We start from the raw sequence: 22,599 nt of genomic DNA on the forward strand, positions 1-22,599 counted from the left end.
TTGACATATCAAGCGCTGTACTTAGCATTTCCATTGTACACTATTTACTAATACTATTTTATTACGCCATTTCTTTGATTAGATTTGAATTATAGTATCACGAAGATGTCTCAATAATTAATAAATGTGACTTTGTTCAAACTTGACATTGATTACTTATCAATAAAACTGTAACTGAAAATAATTTTTCCTAATCACATGGAGTAGGACTGGCGAAACACACATTCCAAAGGTGGCAGAGTTAACCATAAAATCAACGTGAATTCGAATACATTTCAAAACAGATAAATAGTAAAAAATGAGTGATATAAAAACGATGAATGAACAGTCAAAGTTGCAATTAATCAAAGACCATATCGGCGAATTTCGTGATTTCCCAAAAGAAGGAATCGTATTCAGGTAGGTTTTGTGTGATAAGTTTTGTTTATTCAAAATATTTCAATTGATTTGATTTCTCATTGAAGGGACATATTTACAGCACTTTTGGATGGGCGTGTGTGTACTGCGATTCAAGACCTGTTGATTGATCGAGTCAAGAAAGCCGCGGTGAAAATTGATGCAATTGTTGGTTTGGATGCACGCGGTTTTCTCTTTGGCTTTTCAATGGCGGCACAACTGGGTATACGGCAATCATTTAGCATCATTCATGCAATTATTTAAGTGAAAAAAATTGATTTAGTCACGTATTTGAATTATTTCTAGGCATTCCGTTTGTGCCGATCCGAAAGAAAGGGAAACTACCCGGCAAGTGTCGTTCATACGAATACACACTGGAATATGGATCGGGTATACTTGAAATTCAAGAGAATAGCGTTCGCACCGGTCAAAATGTGATTATAGGTTTGTTATATTTTCAATGCAATATTTTTCACCCATTCCATTTTACTGAATCCCCTGTTTTGATTTTAGTCGATGATTTATTGGCCACTGGTGGAACATTGAATGCTGCCTATCAACTGGTTACCGCTTTGGGTGCCAATGTCCAAGAGATTATTGTGATATTGGAGCTCGTCGAGCTCAATGGTCGAGCAAACATTCCAAACTCCGATAAAGTCCATGCGTTTATCGCATACGATTAAATTCAAACACCGAACAAATCCACCTGAAACTACGAAAGTAACACTGTTAAAAAAAAAATAGCGAATATACGAAACCAGAGCTTATTATTTGGTACCTGTTGTTTACACAAATAATTGTTAATTTTTTCTACAAATATCCAGTATGTTTGGTGTATAAACCAATTTCATACAGATCTACAAATAAAAGCCAAGTAATTTTTTTTGTTGTTGTTATTGTTTTCCCGTTTTGATGGGATGAATAAAATAAAATAAAGAAAAACGGATCAAAAGAGCAACGTGTATGTTGATTGGTTCAAGGGTTCGTTTAAACGAGATGCATTTACTTGGGCCGAATAAATTGAATTACAAATGCGTGTCAAAAATTCCCGGATAAAAAACGGCACATCAAAATTGAACTTTATGCATGAGTGGATCAACTTTACCACACGTCCCAGTGTCCAATGCAAAGTAAGCTGAGTGGGAAAAAAGAGTAATTAAGGCAACTAAATAAAGATGGAATCGGCAACTGATATCGCTTTTCAGCAAATTCTAACTTAGAATAGCGGTCATAAAATGTTTCTTTCGATATGAAGCAAACAAAGGAAAATCCATTGCACGGTAAAGTATGCTCAGTGATTTCAAAAAGTAGCAACATTTATTCTCATTGTTCTGGGGGTACCAAAACTGGCAACAATGTTTTATGACTCATTTATACCTGGGCAGCACACGCTGCAGCATCACTTAACGAAGGTATTAACCATTTGCACGTACATACGTGCTCGCACCTTTTGCCTCCTTGCACAAGGACCGTCGAACAAAAGGAAAATGACATAATTTGCATTGGAATTTCCCACAGTACTGTAATAGATCTTGGCGATTATCGAGAGGCTGTCGTTGGAATAAGAATACCGATACCCAGTGCTAATATACGTGGGAATTTTTCATCAATGATATCAGCATAGGAAAATGAGATTTTGCCGTGTCGCAGCGTTTTTTTTTTTGTTTCTATCCTGATTTGCGAATTGGTGCAGTGGAAGAGAGGTGGTGGGAGAACAAGACAATCATCACAATCTGGATGTTTGTTTATTTTGATTTAAATTTAAGACCGTGATCCATAGCAGACACTCAACAGTCGATACAGAGATTTCAAACAGTAAAGAGCTCCGTCTCTCAAGCACTCTTGAACAACTTGTCTACTTTTTTGCTAACTCAGTGATTTTTTCTCCGGTTTTTTTTTGAGATCAATCTAGTGATACTTGACTCACGTACCAATTTTTATCAAGTTTGTGAAACAACGTTGAACATCGTGTTCATTTTTTTTTCTAACAATTCGAACATCATTACAATCAAATCAAAATGATTGGACGTATTGCGCTCCTTGTGTGCATCGCTGCTGCCATGTTCATTGCAACTGAAAGCAAACCATTGCATAGTCAACATAAAGCTCTTCATAAAAATGGTAATAATCTAATTTATTGAAAAAAAAAAACAAAACTTAATCTAATTTGTTTGAACATTCAAATCTGATTTCCAAAATAAATCGAATTAAATTTGGAGTTGATCGATTTAAATATGAAACAAAATCATATCTTGATTTGAAAGAAAAAAAATCATCAAAAAAGTCATATATATATAAAAGTCAGTACTAATTTTACATTTTTCTATTTTTTCCAGTTGCCCGCTCGGTACTTCAATTAAAATTAACTAAAACCGATATCAGCCGTGGCATTTCGATTCAAATAAGCGCAAAACCAATGGTTCGCAAGGACATGGAATTTGTTCATCGTATGCCAAAACCAGTGGATCAACGGCGAGATCGAATTCACCGACGAAAACACCGAAAATCTCAATCGCATAAGAAAGCATTGGCCGTAGCCAAGAAGAATGAAAAGGAAGCCGTATTGAAAGTGGCAATGAAATCCAACGAAAAAACAGTGTTGATGCGAAGCAAACGAAGTGTACAAGAGAAAGAGATGGCCGACAAGAAAGACACACAAATCGAAGATCTTCACAAATTCAATGATGATAACAGTGCCGAAAGTGATGACTATAGCAGCGAAGAAGAGGAAGAAAAACCAAGTCGCCGATCAAACTTACGCCGTGGATCATCATCACACCGGATGCAAGAGCAACAGAAACAATTGAAATTCATCAACTCGGAAGACTACCGCGATTATGCATTCGACACCACCGACAACGAAGTCATCAACGAGGATGATGATTTTTTGCAACAATATTATGGCACAAAAATGACCCGTGACGTTGACAATACTCATAACACTGCTAATAGCAATGATTTCACTTCATTCACGGATATTCTACATTCTTCGGCCAACGAACGTGACGACCGATTCACACGAAAATTGCACTACGGTGAAAATCAAGACAATATTCCAAACGATAAATATGATGGCGGTGACAATGAAGATGTTGACGACAACGATGACAGTGACGGTATTTACGATGAATACGAAAGTTACGATGATGATGACTACTGATTTGGATGCGATGTGTTTAAGAAATAGAGCAGTCTAGTCTGACGAATCGTGCCGCTCCTTGATGAGCACACCCGTACACAGACACCAAATTCGTTCGGTTGCTAAAAGCCGAGATATATCCAACAACCAGAAAATTTCTATATAAATTAAAAATTGAAGTGCAACAAATATCTCCCCCTCATCGCAATGAAAAGCAGTTATAACGTGTAAATAAAATTGAGTTCGATACTGATATAGCGAACCGAAACTAGTTTGTAAGGCTAACAAATAATAATAGTTTAGTTTAATGTTTTCAATTGACTTACTCGTCTCTTTGTATGATTTATTTATTTCAATGCATTTGAAAACCAAAATTCTTTTTAAATTAATAAATTCGGAAAATGAAAAAAAACACCGCAAATTGTATTAATTTCTCAAAATTCATTCGAATAGAGTAACTTGTTTAGGGTCAAAACTGTCATTTTTATTAAAATGGATGAAACATTTGGAAAAAAGTAATATCTAATATTTTGTTCGAATTTTAAAAACTCAAGTTTTAACTATCGCACAATTTGCTTTGTGCCAATGACTGGAACAAAGTGATTGTCTGGGATGAAGCGATAATTTCGATATTCATATTGAACGCTTGGTCGAAATTTACCCCAGTCGTATCGTTCGTTGATCGCGTTGGGACTTTCTGTAGGTAATTCAATTTCCTGGAATGGTTGAGGTGTGGTAAAGTAAATATAGTTGGCATTGTCATTTGGTGTGCCACCGTAATAGAATCCTATTGGTTGAAATCCGGGATCAACAACGGATGTGACGAGCATTTCGGTTGTTGATGATGGGATCGACGGTGTTGTCGCTTCAATATTTTCTGCTGTCTTTTCCGTTGTCGGTGGTTCACTTGGCTCTGTTGTTGTATCAATAACAGGTTCACTTGTTGGGCTGATTGTTGTTGCTGTTGTCGTGTCCTCGGTGATTTCCATAACTGTAGCAACGACCTCATCATCAGTTTTCGTTTTATGGACGATGTCGCGTTTGTGTGTTTTGCGATCGTCGCGGACATTTGAATTTAAAAAACCTACATGTTTATCGCTTTTCTTCAATGAACCATCCAACAAATCGTTCGTGTCAATGTCAAACTTGGGCTTATCGATGGGATTCGGCCGAAGCGGAGCCTTTGGAAAATCAAATCCAATTTTTATAATCGATTCAAAAGTTAAGGCGAAGAAAAATTGAGGCTGTGAGAATGAAAATGGCAATACAGGAATGAACATTCTGAAGCGCACCAAGAAAAAAAAATTCACAAAAGTGAATCATGAGTTCTGAATACGCAAAAGTAAACCATGAACCTCCTATGCTGCCCATGTAAATTCATGTTTCATTTTTGCATATTCAGAACTCATGATTCATTTTTGCGAATTTTTTTTCTTGATGCGTTTCAGAATTTTTATTCCTGTATTGCCATTTTCATTCTCACAGCCTCAATTTCAATGAAAAAAGTGAATTTTTGATGTGATCAAACCAGAGTCGTAGTTGGCTGTTTGTATTCATCGAAGAGTAGTGGCATTGGTCGTTGAAGACTGTTTGGATGAATTAATCCTCCTCCGATAGGATAATTGGGCGGATAGTAATATGCATAAGGATTATCGTATGGTGAATAGAAATATGACGACGGAAGAATGTAAACGCCATTGTGTTTATGCTTGTTTTTCTGCACATTTACTTGAAGCAATGCATTCCAGTGCTTCCAAAATGGAACCGCGTGAAAGTCCGTAAATCCTGATTTGGTTTTAACATGAAATCACTTGATCAATTAAATCCGTCAGATTAAATTTGATCGTTGAATAACTTTTGTACCTGATAAATACCCGGTTATATCTAAGAATTTGCCTTTTCGCGTCGAGTCACCGGAATCCTCGGCCAAAATATGGCTACAGAACAAAGCGGTTGAAATGAAAATTGCACTTTTGATCGACATGTTGTCGGTTTCGCCTTTAATTCAGAACTAACAATCGGAACAAATGAATGACCGAAGCCATCACACATTGCATTAAAAGTGATTTTTGTGTTTCATCGTGTGCAATATGTACGCAGAATATTTGTGAAAGTTTTTGGTTTTGAAATGATTTCTAGCGCATATCTTGAGCTCAAATTCTGCGGGTGGTTTCGAAGCAATTCCAGGTGTAGCATCAGGTGCTTTGGCAAATACATGCATGTCTCTCCATGCAGAGCCGCTAACATAATTTATTTCATTTGAAAAGTATAGAAAAGAGCATAGAATTTAGTTTCATCTATGAACATTGTCGTTATGAAATAAAATCAATTTCGGCCCCTATGCAAATGTAAAAAAAGTAAACAAAGTCGATGCGTCACTCCCATTGTAAATTCTAGAAACAACATAAATATCGTTATCAAAACCAATTATAATGATAGGGTAATGTGCTCATTTCATCACCTACATTATTTGCACTGTCCGTTTTGACGGCATTTTCGGTGTGTATTGGGTGCTCAGGTAGAAAGAAAAAACCGTTGTGTATGCGTATGATTTTTGATCTTTTAATGTCATAAGAATGATCTTTTAACCAAAATTGAAGCTGCCAAAATACCAGATATAGTGGGATCGTGCCAAAAGTAGCAAACTTACGTAGAGAAAAGAACGACATAATCCAGGTTGCATGTATCGAATAATGCTTATATGATGGGGAATCCCCGCTATTTCTGCAGAACTGGGAATTTTTGTGTCCGCACTCAGCGATAGTTGAACATTTCAAGAACGGAAGAATGATGATCTCTTCATGTTACAAAAGTCACCTTATCATTTTGAATACGTTCTGGTCGTTCATCTTTTGCTCCATGAATATAAACATGATCATTCATTTCAGATACGTTCCTTTCTTTTTATTTATGTTTGTTTGTTCTCGAATTTATGCTTCAAATAAAATCGAAAAGGTTTTTGTTTGTTTGAATGATTGAATAAACACTTTGAAGGAAAAAAAAGTATGCAAATGAGTTGTACTTCAATATTTGCATTGCTAAAATTTTTGCTCGATGGTTTGTTGGGCGTGTGTGTGTGTGTGTGTGTATAAGCGTCTGCAGGTAACGATTAAGACTAATTTGTACTCTGAAAAATCGTCAAAGAGGCGAGCCGAAACACAAACATTGAAAACCAGGAGCAAAGGGGACGTATGAAAACGTCTTTGTTGACACAGGCAACAAGCGAAAGAGAAATCGAAAGAGCGAACAAACAAACGGATATGCAAATAAATTTGTCTGCGTCTGATACGCTTATGCCAACTAAAATGCCAAATGGAATAATGGATTGAAAAAAAAAACCGAATTTAATAACATGGGAGGAAGTGTCGGCCAAAATGTCGGAAGTAATTTTTGCCAAATGGCTTTGCATTTGCAAAGAGATTAGACATGCGCCAGTTCTAGAATGCAACTCAACTCGAACAGAAGTCATCGATCTGTGCTCAATCATTCAAACCGGAAATTCATCCAAAATGTTCATCAAATGCAGTTACTTTTCAACTGTGACCAAATATTTCGTTGTGATGCTAGTTATAAATTCATTGCGAATGGTTTTTGGTAAGAAGCGACCAGTTCAATTGATGTTTTTTTGTGAATAGTTGCGATTTGAGATGGAATTTGAACGGAGTCAGCTATTGAATCGATAGTAACTATTCTGTTCATTTTTAAGTCATTTAATTGAATGTTATTTGAATATTTAAGGATTTCAAAAGAATTAGGCATTTCAAAAGTCGATTCCGTGGTATTTTCCTTAAAAACGTCAAGTTTCCAAAGAAAAGATGAAAATAAAAAAATTAGATAAAAGTTATTTTACTTTATATCATCTCATAAGCAGGCCGACACGCTGAGCACATCACAAGTAGATCAAATGACCGTGGATTGGATTTATGGAGGCTAGCTATGCGCAATAGACAATTGCAATTGAAAGGAGTGTATCCGATTGTGGCATGGAAAAAGGGAAAACTAGTGCGAGTGTATGTTAAACAGAAATCCGAACAACCCAAAATCGATTTGAATCATTTTTCTTCGGTGAAACCTGAGACGATGGCTCGAATGCGGCTAGGTCGTCGTGGAAAAACTTTATGGCAAACAGAGTCAAATGAGTGGTTCACATCAACTACGGTCGCGAATAAAATAAAGAGAGAAAATAGATTCAAAACTACGCGGCAACCAGTGACTTCATTTATAAGTGCATCACAAATAGAAAATACAGATAGAATAATGAGTAGAATGACCCAAATACTAGTGAAAGTTAGAACTTTAAATCCATCGCCATATTTAAGAAATACAACGTTCAGTGAAGTGATTACAAGTACACCTAAAAATACTGCGACGACCGTTGAAATACATTCACAGTCATTAGAACCAACTAAAGAGTCGAAATCATTAATATCAACTGATGAAACAAAAGCACCCGAGCCGATTGTAGTAACAACAGAAAACGAAAGGATTTTCTCTTCAACCAAAAATGAAATACAGCCGACAACTGAAGCTTTTAGACATTACGAGCAAGATTATGGAAATTTCCCCAGCACAACTTGGGGAATGCCAACAACCAAGACTGATGTTAGTTCGTTGGAAATGCCATCAACAACTACAACGATAGAACTACCAGACCAAGAACCGACGACACAAACAAATAGAATATTATCAACAATTTCAGAAAATTTCACAAAAGAAACGACAAACACTTTGAAAACAGAAGAAACAACCACCGAAAACTGGATCAAAACTTCCACCGCGAATGAAATATACGAACCGATACCTTTGATTACTGAGACTAATATTATAGACGAATTCATCGAACCGATAAAAAAAATTCCAATTCAAATACCGATTAAGCCAAATTCCGACTACTATTCCATGGATTATGTTGCAGATGCTGGTGTTGAAAGTGAGGAAAACAATCTGTTTGGCACATTGAATGAAATACCATCCGAAAAATATGATAGCGATATGAATGCTAAACATCAAATTGAATATAAAATGAATCAAATGACATCGTTTCTGCAGAGATCGCTAAAAACTAATTTCATCCGAATGAGTGTTTTCATCGGATGTTTGTATTCGATATTTGTGATGCGCTCGACAAATGTTGCTCTATGCTTGCCGTGTTGTGTCTAAAACAAACGAATGTGAACTTTTTTGTCCATTGTGAAAGCCTGCAACGCGCACAGACACTCGAAATGTGTACACGAATGCAAGCTCACAGCAATGCGTTAGCTCAATAGTGCAGCAGAGAGTCAACTTTCGAATTCCGATTGGTGAACGTATCACAAATATCGTATAAAAACAACACTCATGCGAATGAGAGTATTTTTCAACGATTTCTGCTCTTTGAATTTATTGAATAGAATTGAATCATTTCACGAAATGACGAAGAATAGGTTTGGTTTCGTTCAATGTTCCGTCGCAATTGGAAAGGCAACAGGAAAAGAGGTAAAGCAATCAAACAGCATTACTAATGACAACGACCCAATAATAATACGAATTCTAACACAATGAACAAGCAACACGTACAGTGTGCCCATAAGCTGGGATTTTTTTTTTTTTTTGCTGAATCGTTTTCAAAGAAGACCATTATTATCCTGTCACTTTTTCGACTAGAAACATATTAATTTTAAGTTTTTTTCTTCGAAACAATAGCCAGTTGCACACTGGAGATAAAAGTTTATTATACGCTTGCAAAAGTTGCAATATTAAAATATATTTTATAGGTTCTCTTTGTTAAGGAATGAGAACAGAAACAATGAACGATTAGTTAGTTGATGTGCTACAATGCTACAATGATTTGTACAGTTGCAATAAAATATTAATGTTAAGAACGAAACAGAAAAAAAAGAAGTAGAATGAGTTTGTTGATTATTTCGATTTTGAATATTTTATTACTTTGTTTACAACAAAGGAAAATTGGTATAGAAACAACGTTGAACTACAATGGCAGCATAAACCAATGAATGATTCATTCGGATTTCTCAATTAAATCGCTCCAAGCGATGTCGGTTCGATATTGTGAGTCGATAAATTTGTTGTAACATTTTTGCACTTGATTCGATTTGTACTTGATGTGTCGCGCTAGTTCATCCAAGGCGTTGTGTTCGTCACGTAATTTGTACCTTAGCTCCATTTCTAGCAACGATTGGTTGGCACATTTTACCGGTTCGATTGAGATTTTTCGACCGAATTCATTGCCGAATGTTGAAATCAAATTTTTTATCTTTATCTCATCCCTGAAAGAAACAAAACGGAAATTCGTTAGATTCTTCGATTTTTTGAGGATACAAAGGATTCTGAAATTTGCTACACCTTACCTATTATACACTTTCATATCGTAAGCTACGCTCGAACCAACATTTTCAATGTCGTTAGCGTCCCGGATGCGAATTAACGTATTGAACCAGTATCCGTCTTGCGGGCAGTAGAACATTTGATGATCTTCCTCGAAATGGCTCATCGATGACGTTCGATCCAAATTTTGCGACAACGTGAACTGATGATAATCCTGCAAGATTATTTATGATTTTAAAATGGTTTGAATAAAATATTTGACAAAAAACTGTTTTCCCATTGAAAGAATTATCAGTAATGTTCTTAAAATGAAAATATTTACATCATCAACGCTCAATTCAGTGGAAATATTATCAAACAAAAGGCGTCGCGTTAAGAATTCGGTAAGACATGACATCAGCGTATCATCAGAAAACTTTATGCGGAACATATGGCGTTCGCTTGATGCAATAACAGCCAACAGATCACGAAAAACTACGAAATATACCAAAGAAAATGCATTCAGTTAGTTATTCATAAAATGATTAAAACAATTTAATGGCTTTTGTTTCAAAATTGTAAAATAATTGCTTGTACTTACTGTTGTTTGTGTCAAAGCTGACAAAGAATCGTTTGTCATGAAAGATATCCGAATCGATTTTGACGTTGGCTATATGTGTTTGAAATTCTTTCCATAGACCACTCTCCAAAAACACTTTGTACATGAGAAAGATGTCGTAATCACAGCCATTTGAAGTCACTTCAAAGTCATTCAATTCCATTTTGATAATGATAATGGCTGCCTTGTCCGGGTACACCGTATATTGCTGCGAATAAAATATGGCTTCAATATAAACTTGTTGTGGTATTTCTTATTATTTTCAAATGCACGATTCTACCTTTTGATGAATCCATTCATGGTTGAACACCAATTCCGTTTGTTTGTCATCAGCCACTTCGGATTGTTCACCATCAAACTGCAATTGTTCGTTGTCGTCGTCGGCGGCGGCGGCGGCAGCGTCCAGCTCACAAATTTCATGCAATTTTAACGGTTCAATGCCCGCATTCTCAGTTTGAAATGCATACAATTTTTGCGTGTACACGAGCTGCGGTCGATGTGATGCAAACACCGACACTCGAATTCGTTCCACTAAATTTTTACTGCCATGGATAAAAATCAATAAAAAATACGCAATTAATTTGGATGGACAAAAAAAAAACTCCGAAAAAAAGATGTGCATGTATATATTTTAAGGCAAAATGTAAACAGTTGCTGTTTTCTATGGTATCAGCTTGATTTCGGATTGCACTATTTCAATGCGACGGAGCAAGACAACAATACAGCATTCTTTGCAATGAAGTAAACATCATGTTGACAGCATGAGTTTGCGCAATGATTGCGTGAGCAACATGGAAATCGCATCAAAAACATTACATTCATCGCACACACTTTTCCCCGTGCGGTATTTTTGGATGGATGGAGGAATGTGTGGTATTGATTGAGGAAGAGTAGATTTTAATTTAATCATTGGAAGAGTAGATTTTCTCGTCAGTTTTTGAAGTTTCTCATCAAAATTAATTTAAATCAAATTCGCTGCAAATAATTGCGAGATGCTATTAATAGGATTTGAGCCAAAAATAACTTTCTCCCCAAAAATGTGCAACAACACAAAAACGTATACGTAAAAGAGGAATGAATTCAGAATGGCATCAAAATGAGAGTGAGTTGCGCGATACTCATACACAGACCCACGCACAGAAAAGCTGAAACCGACTTTTCGATGCAACATTGTCACAATACATTTTAGTGTGTTATTATTGTTTGTTCGATTCTGCAGTTTCAACGTGCTAGTTAATCCCTCGGCTGAATATTTGACGAAAAGAGTTTTTTTTCTTCGCAGAATTGCAAGTTGACGATGTGATTTGAGTTGAAATTCAAACGATAGATTCAATTAAGCAATACATTTTCCGACTGATTACAAATCAAAACCGACTCAATTTTCGCTGGGATAGAAAAAAAAACTAAATAAGGAAAAATCCACATGTGCAGTGTGTACACATCTGTGGTGTCTCTTCCAGCAGTGGCTTCCACATTTGATAGCTCCGTAGAACAGTTTCTTAATTGAATTTTCCGCATTGCATTAATACATCTATATATAAAAAGGCACGAAGTGAAATAAGGAAGGAACATGGGAAAGTTTGGCAAGTTCGTTTAGTGAACACATGCAGAGCATGGATGAAAATGTGTACATCGGCAATGGTGAATTGTCGCAGTTTGTGGAAAATTATCCTATGAAATGGTTATACACACATTCGTTGTGAATGTTCTGTGTGACATCAACTACAACATCTGCTGCTGCTGCTGTTGTTGCTGGTGCTGTCGGTGCTGCTTCTGCAAATGCACAGGGGATCGATATACGTGAGCATATTTTTGGAGTCATTAGACGTAAGCAATTAAAAAGAGTGTCAGTTGATTAGATCGTTGGGCAAAAAATAGATCAGAATCATTTTCTCCGTGTGGAAGTAGACACTTGTCGCAACCAACGAGCCGAACGAACGACCAATGCAATGACTTGAGTATCGCTGGCAAATTGGAAACGAGCAAATACGTAGAAGTAGAAGAAGAAGAAGAAGAAGAAGAAGAAGAAGAAGACCCACAGACAGCCAAACGAATAGATCGTGTGACATACAAAAATAGAAAATGCAGCTGAATGGACGATGTGGTAACTAAAAATAATATCTGTATCTATTTGCATATATAGAATACATATTGTTATCAGAACAGTGAATCACATGCACATTGCTTGTTAAAATGCATAATCATTTTGCGAAAGTGGATCCTGTTCTCGGTGCGATACCATTAATTACGAACCGGAAAAAGTCTTCCTGTGCCACACTATAGTTCGGAGAGAGAGAGAGAGAGAGAGAGCAAGCAGTGAGAGTCAATCCGATGCGATTGTCAACTGTGTAAATCTTACATACAAGGAAGCCGAAACGACAACCACGTCGACGACGACAACGAAGAATAAGGAGCTATGTAGAGCACCAATAGAAGCAGTCCCATTATCACCGAAAGATATGTGTGCAAACATACAAAATGTGTACGTTCATCATTTTTCGTATTTACATCGCCGCTTCAAGCACCACACACAACTCAACGATACTCAGTCTTAACTCTCGTGTGTGCTTTCGTTCTTGAATTCTTCGGAATAAATTTGCATAATTTATTTCTACTTCAGTGTTGTGTAGTTTGTTTTTTTTTCTGCTCCTCCGCTATATTTGTGAGCCGTTGTTCCTTCATTCGTTCCTTTAATTTGCTGCTTTTCGTGTGGGGCCGAGCGTTTGCCGTGTGCGCGAGAAACTGAGAAAGACAGGGAGGCAGAGTATGTGTGTGAGTGTGTCGCGCGCGCCAGGCGCTTTTATTCACTAGTTCAGCCAGAGTTCGGCTTATAAAGTGAAAATGCTGAACGGCTTTTAGTGGCAGAGCAGAAAATTAACAACGTTACAACACGAACCGTGTACAAATGTGCGTTCCTTTTTTCCAATTTTCCCTTGCTGTGTGCTCAACACGAAGCGCGAAAAACTTTCGAAACATTTGACAATCATTCACTATTTTTAGAGAGTGCGAGCGAACATTTCAATTGTGAAATCGGTGAGCACATGACCGTGTTGCTGGTGCCGCTGTTGCTGACATTCAATATTCCAAAGGGATTCAAATGGAAACCGTCGTTTTGGAATGTTAATTCAAATGTCCTGCTGAAAATTACCCAAAAAAGAAAGAAAAAAAAACAATTATTTCGACAAATCTGCATTGTGCGTTGTGCGTTGGACGACAACACGAAAAAAAAATCAAGTGAACATTCGTTTTTTTAATGTGCAAAAAAAAACTGAATCGCATGTGAATTTTGGAGATTTTACTGCATGAAAAAGAAGAAACAGAGGAAAAAAAAAACAATTGAATTGAAGGACGTGTTTATTGAATTTTTTTTTCGCTCCGTGAAAATCCGGAGTGGAAACGACATTTCGAGCGGAAAAAGGTTCATGTGATTTCAGTGCATTTCAACATAAATAAAAAAAACAGCGGAATTTTTGTTCATGAGAGCCCATCGCACACAGTGTCGCTGCTTAAAGCGATTTAGTTTGTGTATCATTGCCATTGGGCTACTACCCATTTTAATCGTTTATTTTTTGGTCAGCGATCAACTTTACTACCGCATCAAACGGACCGACGTAAGTATTGGAACAATGCAATCTCGCCGTGCGATCAATTTTTCAACATTTAATTTCAGCTCGCTGTCCCCTCTGCTCCGTGTGTGTCTCTCTCACTTCCAAATTGATTCGATTTCAAATCAATGACAAGTCATTAAGAAGTCAAATTGAAACCGTTGCATTCGATGCAATTCAAAACTCGATGGTTTTAAAGGGAAAAAAAGGAGAAAAAGTGCATACGTTTCACTTGAGTCTACAGTTACCGTTAAGCACACTCAATCCGTTACGTAACTATTACTGCATCATAATTTGCGCCACAGATTTTACGTCTGCATATACATGGTGGTATGTGTATGGTGTGCGAGTGCCAGGTGCAAAGAGTTAAATTTTCATTTTGATTCGATTTCCCTCTGCTTGGCTTCTGTTTTTTCATCGTCTTGTGTGTGCTCTTCCGTTTCGAACGACAAATTAATCAATACATAAGTTTGGTTTTAACTACCGTCAATTTATGACTTTGTTTGCCGTTTGCTATGAGCAACGGCAATGTTCCGAATTCTCGATACGTGCGTACACCGAATGGGCGGATAGTTGTTGATACACAAATCAAAATATACACATCGGCAAAAGAGAAATTTAGGCTTCGAATGTCATTCGGTGTATATGTCACATTCTACAATACAAACAACCAAAATTAATGGCATTGGTGTAATAAATTCTGTTTTTGTCAATTCGGTTTCAACGATTATGGCCGAACAAACAGCAAAATGACAACAGCAAACATACACATACACGACCGATGATTTTGCCGCTTAGAATCAACATTTGAATAATGAACTAGAACACGTGGGCTTTTGTGAAAATATTTTCATACCACAATGGGAATATAAAATCACTTGTAAATCATATTCGATGGATGTACACGATTTATATTCCACACATGACGCGCACAGACAGACGGACAAAATCGAATATTTAAATACAACAATTGCAATGATAAAAACCTCCATTTGAATTCAATTTGAATACATATCATTTGGATTTGAAATTGAAGCGCAGAACGAAATATGTCATGATTATAACCCACGTCGTCGTTGTTGTTATATTTTTTTTCAGTAAATTTTGCAAAAAATTTCGCTGCTCATTTCCGTTGTAACTCTGTAGAAAAAAGAGAACTGAAATGTTTTTATTTTCTCACTTATCCATCCAGTTTAATGACAATTTCGATTGGATTAATTGATTAGCGTGCACAATTATTGGCTGTGTGACAGGGCGAGAAAGAGACACGAAGCAATCACAAATAATTAAAATAGTTGTTTCATGTCAAATCAACTTAATTGGAAATTGTTGTACAACATCGAATGAAATGCTCAATTCTATTCAGTCCATAGAGCGAAAGAGCGAGAGTTCACCATGCAAAAAGTATCAGGTGTCGCAGTCAATTTGTGCCCATGTGATATTTATCGAACTAATTGAATTGATGTGAAGAAGTGTTTACGTGGAAAACTACATGTCTCCCGAAAACACCACCTAAGTGTGTGTCTGTTTTCATACATTTAAGGCCAAAAGATATAATTTTCTTCGTTCGTTCGTTCGTTCGTTTGTTTCAAAACACATTTGGTCACACAAACCCAATTATTTTTCGTGTTAGCAAAACGTTTCCTCAAATCGTTGTACAACCGCTATTTTAATCGCGGCATTTAGACTTTAACGCAACTGGTTATCACGATTCACAAAATAATCGAGCAAACGTTGTCGCACGTATCGCGATCAAACTAAAAACAAAACCCTATTATCAATATGACAATGTATTAACATTTCTTTTTCATGTCAACTTTATTCTCCCATTTTCGATTTCGATTTTGTTTGCTGCTGGCGATGGTGGTTTAGATTGAGAATGGCACTCAGTTTGGTGGCGACGACTCAATGTCGCGGTCATTATCACCGAAGGAAATGGAAATGATTGAAGAGCGTATGCGTCAGCGAACCGAACGCCTCGCACAAAAATGCACCGACTTTGGCTTGGACATTCGAAAGAATGATTCGTTGCATAAGCCAAACTCATGGGAATTTCTCGTAAATAAACGATACCATTTGGTTTGGTGTAATGTCTTCAAGGCGGCATCCACATCATGGATGTACAATTTTAATATATTAGCTGGATACTCGCCAGAATTCTTGCGTAAGAGCAATATCGTCCCACTGGAATTGGCGCGCAAACGATACGAACGGGTTACAGTACCGCAGGTAATGGAATTCATCTTCTTCACAATGCCAAAGTGAAGGAAGAGAAAACAAACATTTATGCCAAGATGGAAGGGCTGGCTGTAATCAATACAATTCGATTTTTTTCTCTCTCTCTCTCTCCCTCTCTCTCTCTCTCTTGCAGCTGCAAAAGGCGTTGAATGTATCGGTGTCGTTTTTAATTGTCCGTCATCCATTTGAAAGGCTTCTAAGTGCCTATCGAGATAAAATTATGTTCGCCATACCGCATTCACTGCACGATAAATTGGGCAATAAAATTATACGAAAATATCGAAAGAACGTAAGTTACATTCGATACGAAACCGCTTTCTATAAGCGATTTTCTTTTCTTCTTTTTGTTTTTGCAAAGGATATCGATTTGAATGGTCATCTCTTTTCCATTCTATTTTTGGAGCAGCGAAGACTTCGAGAGCCAAAATGGCCATTGTTCTCCGAATTTGTAAGCTATTTGCTGGATGAAATGGCGAAAAAAACACCAAAAACCGACATGCACTGGGTACCAATTACCGAATTTTGCACACCGTGTCAAATTAAATTCGACATAATTGCAAAATTCGAAACGCTCGACGCAGACCAGCGGTATCTTATCGAACGGGCCGATCTGCGTAAGCACATTTCACCGCAGTGGAAAAACTCGGGCAAAGGCAAAAACACCCAAGAATTGATTACGAAATTTTTTTCCCAATTGAGTATTGCCCAATTGGATGGACTTTGTGATATTTACAAGTGAGTGATTTTATACGATGGCTGTGGCCGATTCGATGTGTCTTATTCTGCGGCGGCGCCTGCTACTGCTGTTGTTGTTGAATAATGAATTTATTGACCTTCATTAATAATTTATGCTTTGTTTTTTGAATTTCAGATACGATTTGCAATTATTTGACTATGATCCAGAACCATTTTACAATATTGTTAAAAATGCATCGAAGAAAATGGTGTGAACGACTGAGACAGACGACCACACATACACAAACAACAATCTTGACGAGACAGCACAACTTTGGAATAATTCGATTTAAATGATAAATGATCTCAGAATAGAAATTATTTCACCGAGTAAAAAAGATGCGATTTTTTCGTTGATCGTTTCAATTCGAACAAAAGAATAAGAGGTAAACGAGGGAGGAACGTTGAACTGGAGCGCACACAATTATTTAGTGAACGCATTCAAAACCGTTTTATTTAGCATAGGAATGTTAAAAGATTTTATTTATTCGATTCTTTAAAAAAAAATCCCTCCATTGAGAGTTTTAATTGAAATTCGAGGCAATTCTAAAGGAGAAAAAAAAACAATGCAAACTTTTAGGTGGTTTTTTCATTTCCAAACATCATCACCCAACTAAAATTGGTAGCACACGCGAGCAAATAATAGTGACGAATAAAAGTGTAGAATAGAAATTTGTATAATAACTCCATCAATTACAAGCAACCACAACCAAAAAAAAAAACACAAATGTAATCAATTTTTGCTCTTGTCTTAGCTCTTAATAAAACCCAAAACACATAATCAATTAAATGTTCATCATAATACGACATTTTTAGAAGAATTAGACGAACGAGTTTAGTGTTGCTGAAATAGCCACCATTCAAATATGGACAATACAAAATGACGATGATATACATATATGAAACCAAAAAAAAAAACATATTTAAAATGAATTATCATTTACAAATCGTAAGATTGAATTGCAATTAATAAATTTAGGTAGATGATATTTGAGAAAAAAAGGAGAAACAAAAAGAAAACGTGGAATATTTTATATTTTTTAGACCCATTCATGAAGTATGTCAAATTCTATATGACAATTTTGTTCACATCAAATACGTTCTAATTATTAGTAATATTCAAATAGCAAATTATTTGCAAACAAAAAATTCGACTATTTTCGATTTAAAATCAAATTCTCAACCATTTTAACATTAGCATATCTGATTGCATTTCGTTCGGTTGAAATGCTCTTTTAACAATTGATTTCTGATATTATTTTGCGAAAAAAAAAAATCGCAATCAAAAATCAAATTACAAATGTAGACTTGACGTAGAACGTCCAATAATCAATTCAATATTATTCAACTGAATCGAATCAACAATAAAGTATCCTACACTGGTTTTGTTGCTAATCTATAATCATCCGATTAATTTACTGGCGTTTTTTGTTTGTTGTGCCTTACCTGGTTGAGCAGTTATATACAGGAATGCCGATTAAAACTTGTCCGTTTACATTTCGTATCCAGCAATCGCCGTACCTCGACAAAATGTTGATATTTTCGTTTGACTGCCATGAATGGTGCCAAAAAACGATAGAAAAAATAAAATAAAATTAAAACCTCAACTTTTGTCGCATAAAAAAGTGCGAAGAAAAATAATCGATTTACATTTGGTTCAACTGTTTGACAGTATTTTTGGTATGCATCAATTTCCTTTCGAATATTTATGTTTATGTCGGCCAAATTGGAGCTCGCCTGTTTGACACGTTCTTCCAACTCCTGAGTTAATGTCTTAAAATATTTGTCACCTTCGCTCGTCAGACGAAGATCGATTCCTTTGCTTGCATAGCCAAATGAAACCAGCTCATACTTCTCTGGCGGTCCATTCACATAGACGATTTCCACACTAGCTTCACCGCTGCCATTTTCATCGATGATATTATAATCGGAAATGTTCTGAAATTCTCGATGTATCTGCAATCAAAACGAAGTTCCTTGAATTAGTTTGAAAATCAAAATAAATCACCAATTTTTCGTTACCTTAAGTTGTTTGTCCACCTTCCCCAGTACGGTCAGGCCATCATTTATGCGCAAAAATAAATACTGTTCCTTTTGTTTTTTCTTATACGAATAATAGGCATTCAACGAAATGTTGAGTGTATCATTTTCTGATGCTGATTCGGGTAATGGAATGTCTATCGAATCGATTGAAATCAATTGGAATAATTTTTCGGGGACTTCTTCATTGTACAAAATAAGATACCTTTAAAAATAGTGTCGTTGAGATGCAGCGAAGACAGAATATTTTTACCATTGACTTCGTACAGAACCGCATCTCGACCGCCCGTTAGTATGAAATCCGCGAATGTTTTGGCATTTGTGTAGATTCGGCAGTAATGAATGATGTATTTTCTCAACACCGACGGCAGAAAGTCGTATATATCCTCTTCAATGTCCATCTCCTGCATTTTGACGATATTTTCTCGTTTTTCTCAGTTGTCTGTCGAGCCAAACATATTTCAAATTCGCAAAACACGGTAAACAACAAGCCAAACGTCACATTGAACAAATGACAGCTTCGAGTAAAAATTAAGTACGTGGTGCGTGTGCTTAAGTATGTTGAGCTTTCTGTGAGCACATGGGGAACGCACCTTCGAACTTTATGGCGTAATTTCAAATATGAATGAGCTTGTCGTGTTCATTTAATATTTATATTTTTCATTAAATGCACATTTCTTCCGATGAATTTTAGTTTTTGCTTTAATTTGAGTTTTATTTGTGGGAAATTCAATTCTGTTTTTTTTTTAAATAATTCGTTTGTTTATAAATCCAATGCAAACGAACGAATAATTGTTTTTGAAACGGATACATGGGATCTCCACTTAACAGATATCACATTACAATCAACGATTCGTGGACCATGAATTGTGCAGTTAGGGATAATGATGTGTGTGTGTGTGTGTGTGTGTGTGTGTGTGTGGAAATTTGCGTTAAATGAAACAAATAATAACTGGAACCGTTCAATTATTGTTCTAAATATTTAATATCAAGAGCTTGAATTGTTAAATGAAATGGCTCGAAATAAATTTCGAAAACACCACACATATCAAAGAGGTGTACTGAATCTCGCAAGAATTTTATAGTATTTGCATAGGTTCTGACACCAACAATTTCAGGGGGGGGGGCGCCCTGGATCAAACCAAAAATTCCTTTGGGGGTCAAAAAAATCAATTCTATCTAGTGTAAAATCATTTTCATAATCAATCCATTCTATCTAGTGTTAATGTTCCCTTCGCAGCAAAATTGAGGAACAAAAAAAAAAGGTCCGAAAATGGCAATGGGTCCGAAAAAATCGTTGGGGGTCAAATTTTGCCAGGGGGGGTCAGGATCAACGAGATCAGACTATGTCAGAACCTATGAGTATTTGTATAGTATTATGGTTGCATGACTTCATGTTGAAACTCTTGATTGTTGATTTTGTATTGAAATTTGAATGAGAATTTCAATTAAAAGTTAAAAGCGCATCACTAATCAAGTGCAATATTCCGAATACTACTAGAGATTTCATTAATACTGATTAATTCCGATTTCGATACGATTGAGCGCTATGCACATTGAGATGTCAGAATGATGGATGAAATGCCAAATATTTTCGTTCGGAATTTGATAGCCAAGAAAGTGAAAACTGAAAATCCATCAATCATATGTGGACATAAATTATCGTGAATAATTCGTTCAGTGCAAGATGGCAATTTTCAGTTGTGTAATATTCTTATGAAGATATTTGGTTTGATTGTTTTGTGAACAATTTTAACTTTGCGTGTTTAAAAAATGGGAAAAATTCAGTGTTTCCGAGTTTAGTTTGTAATTTTATGTGTGAAACGAGTAGGATTCGTAAAACTTCCGTGATCCAGTTTTGATATACGCATATTTTTCATCAAACGTCGAGTGCACAATGTTAAATGGTGAACCAAACATTTTGATTAGTGAAAAATGTTGCACAACTGAAAATGCATCCGCCAATCCAATCTCTTTGTATTTAGATTTAACGTTATTTAAGCTCTTATCTTTCAAGTGGAGCTTATCTGTTTATGTTATTAGCGGAGAAGGATACTAACCACAGCCAAAAGGAATCCTCGAATCGGATTTCAGACACTTACCGAAGACAGAGAAAGGTTTTCAGATCCGTTTCAATTCACGAAAAATGCAAATCATTCCTGGAATGGCATTACAAATCGGAGAACTAAATAAAAATGGAATAAAATGCACATTTGCTCATATTTGATTTAAACAAACTTTTATTTGTAGTTTTTACTTTATTTCTTAAAAAGATACCGTAGCTATACATGCGACAAATGAACGAGAAAAAAATTTGCATAGATCGAAAAATTGTATGTATGTGATTGTGTGATTTGGGTCAGTTCAAGTGTTTCGATGATATTGTGGATGAATTGTGAGTGTGTGTGTTTGTGTGTGTGTTATCCATCATGCGGAACACTTGAGCTGACCGATTGAGTGTATGAAAGAGAGAATAATACTAGATATACATAAACTTTGTCTCAATTTGTCTCTAAATATCTTTTACTTCTATACTTGGATACATATTTTATTTTTATTTTTTCATCATATATTTATTTATTAGTGTTTTTTTTGTTTAAATTTTATCTTTTTGTATTTTGGTAACATATTTGTGGTAATCTGCATAATATTTGTGTGTGTGTTTTTTTTTGTTCTCTTTTGATAGGCGAACAAATGTCCGTCATTCGAATAGAAAAGATAAAGAGCGATTAGAGTGAGAAAGAATGCTTATTCGAATGTTGTATGCTGTGTAAATTTGCTTGTTTTTTTCTTTTTTGGTTGCATTTTCAATGCGAATATGTGAATTTTCTTTTTATTTTCATGTTTATCATCCATCGTCATCATTATCATTTCTTTTATGTTTGTTTGGTTAAATCCAAATAATTCATTCAATTTGCTAATAATATCTGTTGATTCTCCTCCATCAAATGTATTTTTTGTTTGTTTGTTTGTTTGTTTTGATCCTTTTGCCTATAAATTTGTCTAAAGAGATATCACTTGTAAATGCTAAGAAAGGAGAACGCGACAACTCAATGCATTTTTTTGTGTCTTCTTTTCAACTAAAGCCTATAAACAAACCTTGTAAATGTTCCATTTAACAAATGAATTGACTGTGTATGTTTGTGTTTTATCTTTCCTCCCATGGTGGATCATTCTGTTATCTGTATGATACACTGAAAATTGTTTTACAATTTTGTTTTTCTTTTTCGTTTTCGTTCAAATAAAAACAGCAACATGAATTTGGTGGACACACACAATCAAAAGTGAAAAAGAAAATAAACAACGACAGTACAATTCACTGATACACTTGCTGCATGATTTTCTCATTTAAATATCATTTTGCTTTGAATTAGTAATTTGTTTTTTTTTTGGTTTGGCACCAGATTTCGCGATATTGCGTTTTTTTCTTAAAAATCTTACCAGTCCTACTTTACTACATTTTTTTTTGTCTGAGTGACAAACAATGAAATATAGATATGTAATATCCACTGGATAGTTGGAAT

General features: G+C 35.8%; 5 protein-coding genes across 8 annotated transcripts; 3 read left to right on the forward strand and 2 right to left on the reverse strand.

Annotated features, from left to right (window-relative positions):
* Positions 1 to 13: 13 nt before the first annotated feature.
* On the forward strand, positions 14 to 1,348 carry LOC129579329 (adenine phosphoribosyltransferase). Its single transcript, XM_055469320.1, has 4 exons — positions 14 to 399; positions 465 to 619; positions 703 to 840; positions 910 to 1,348. Exons 1-4 carry the CDS (start codon positions 299 to 301, stop codon positions 1,077 to 1,079), a joined length of 564 nt encoding a protein of 187 aa, XP_055325295.1. The 5' UTR covers positions 14 to 298; the 3' UTR covers positions 1,080 to 1,348.
* A 447-nt stretch (positions 1,349 to 1,795) lies between these two features.
* LOC129579328 (protein PFC0760c-like) lies at positions 1,796 to 3,947 on the forward strand. The gene is made up of 2 exons (XM_055469319.1): positions 1,796 to 2,517; positions 2,733 to 3,947. Exons 1-2 carry the CDS (start codon positions 2,415 to 2,417, stop codon positions 3,554 to 3,556), a joined length of 927 nt encoding a protein of 308 aa, XP_055325294.1. The 5' UTR covers positions 1,796 to 2,414; the 3' UTR covers positions 3,557 to 3,947.
* A 9-nt stretch (positions 3,948 to 3,956) lies between these two features.
* On the reverse strand, positions 3,957 to 5,572 carry LOC129579327 (uncharacterized). Its single transcript, XM_055469318.1, has 3 exons — positions 5,399 to 5,572; positions 5,064 to 5,320; positions 3,957 to 4,716 (listed from the first exon to the last, which is right to left on the reverse strand). Exons 1-3 carry the CDS (start codon positions 5,517 to 5,519, stop codon positions 4,096 to 4,098), a joined length of 999 nt encoding a protein of 332 aa, XP_055325293.1. The 5' UTR covers positions 5,520 to 5,572; the 3' UTR covers positions 3,957 to 4,095.
* A 3,853-nt stretch (positions 5,573 to 9,425) lies between these two features.
* Positions 9,426 to 19,584, reverse strand: LOC129577824 (uncharacterized). The gene is made up of 9 exons (XM_055465494.1): positions 19,281 to 19,584; positions 19,058 to 19,212; positions 18,686 to 18,991; positions 18,482 to 18,585; positions 10,738 to 10,999; positions 10,440 to 10,665; positions 10,182 to 10,333; positions 9,883 to 10,073; positions 9,426 to 9,801 (listed from the first exon to the last, which is right to left on the reverse strand). The coding sequence occupies exons 1-9, from the start codon at positions 19,483 to 19,485 to the stop codon at positions 9,534 to 9,536; spliced, it is 1,869 nt and encodes a 622-aa protein (XP_055321469.1). The 5' UTR covers positions 19,486 to 19,584; the 3' UTR covers positions 9,426 to 9,533.
* LOC129577825 (carbohydrate sulfotransferase 11) lies at positions 11,051 to 17,761 on the forward strand. 4 transcript variants are annotated; one of them, XM_055465495.1, is made up of 6 exons: positions 11,051 to 13,364; positions 13,458 to 14,068; positions 15,935 to 16,291; positions 16,434 to 16,589; positions 16,707 to 17,035; positions 17,172 to 17,761. In XM_055465495.1, the coding sequence occupies exons 2-6, from the start codon at positions 13,934 to 13,936 to the stop codon at positions 17,248 to 17,250; spliced, it is 1,056 nt and encodes a 351-aa protein (XP_055321470.1). In that variant the 5' UTR covers positions 11,051 to 13,364; positions 13,458 to 13,933; the 3' UTR covers positions 17,251 to 17,761. The 4 variants fall into 4 exon arrangements, with proteins under 4 accessions (XP_055321470.1, XP_055321473.1, XP_055321471.1 ...); XM_055465498.1 differs by having other exon boundaries at positions 11,051 to 12,939; positions 13,078 to 14,068; XM_055465496.1 differs by having other exon boundaries at positions 11,051 to 12,561; positions 12,619 to 14,068.
* Positions 19,585 to 22,599: the final 3,015 nt, after the last annotated feature.

The sequence above is a fragment of the Sitodiplosis mosellana genome, unplaced genomic scaffold (genome assembly GCF_009176505.1).
Source record: "Sitodiplosis mosellana isolate CC-2019 unplaced genomic scaffold, AAFC_SMos_1.0 Smas_scaffold_6226, whole genome shotgun sequence".
In the NCBI taxonomy this organism is placed as follows: domain Eukaryota; kingdom Metazoa; phylum Arthropoda; class Insecta; order Diptera; family Cecidomyiidae; genus Sitodiplosis; species Sitodiplosis mosellana.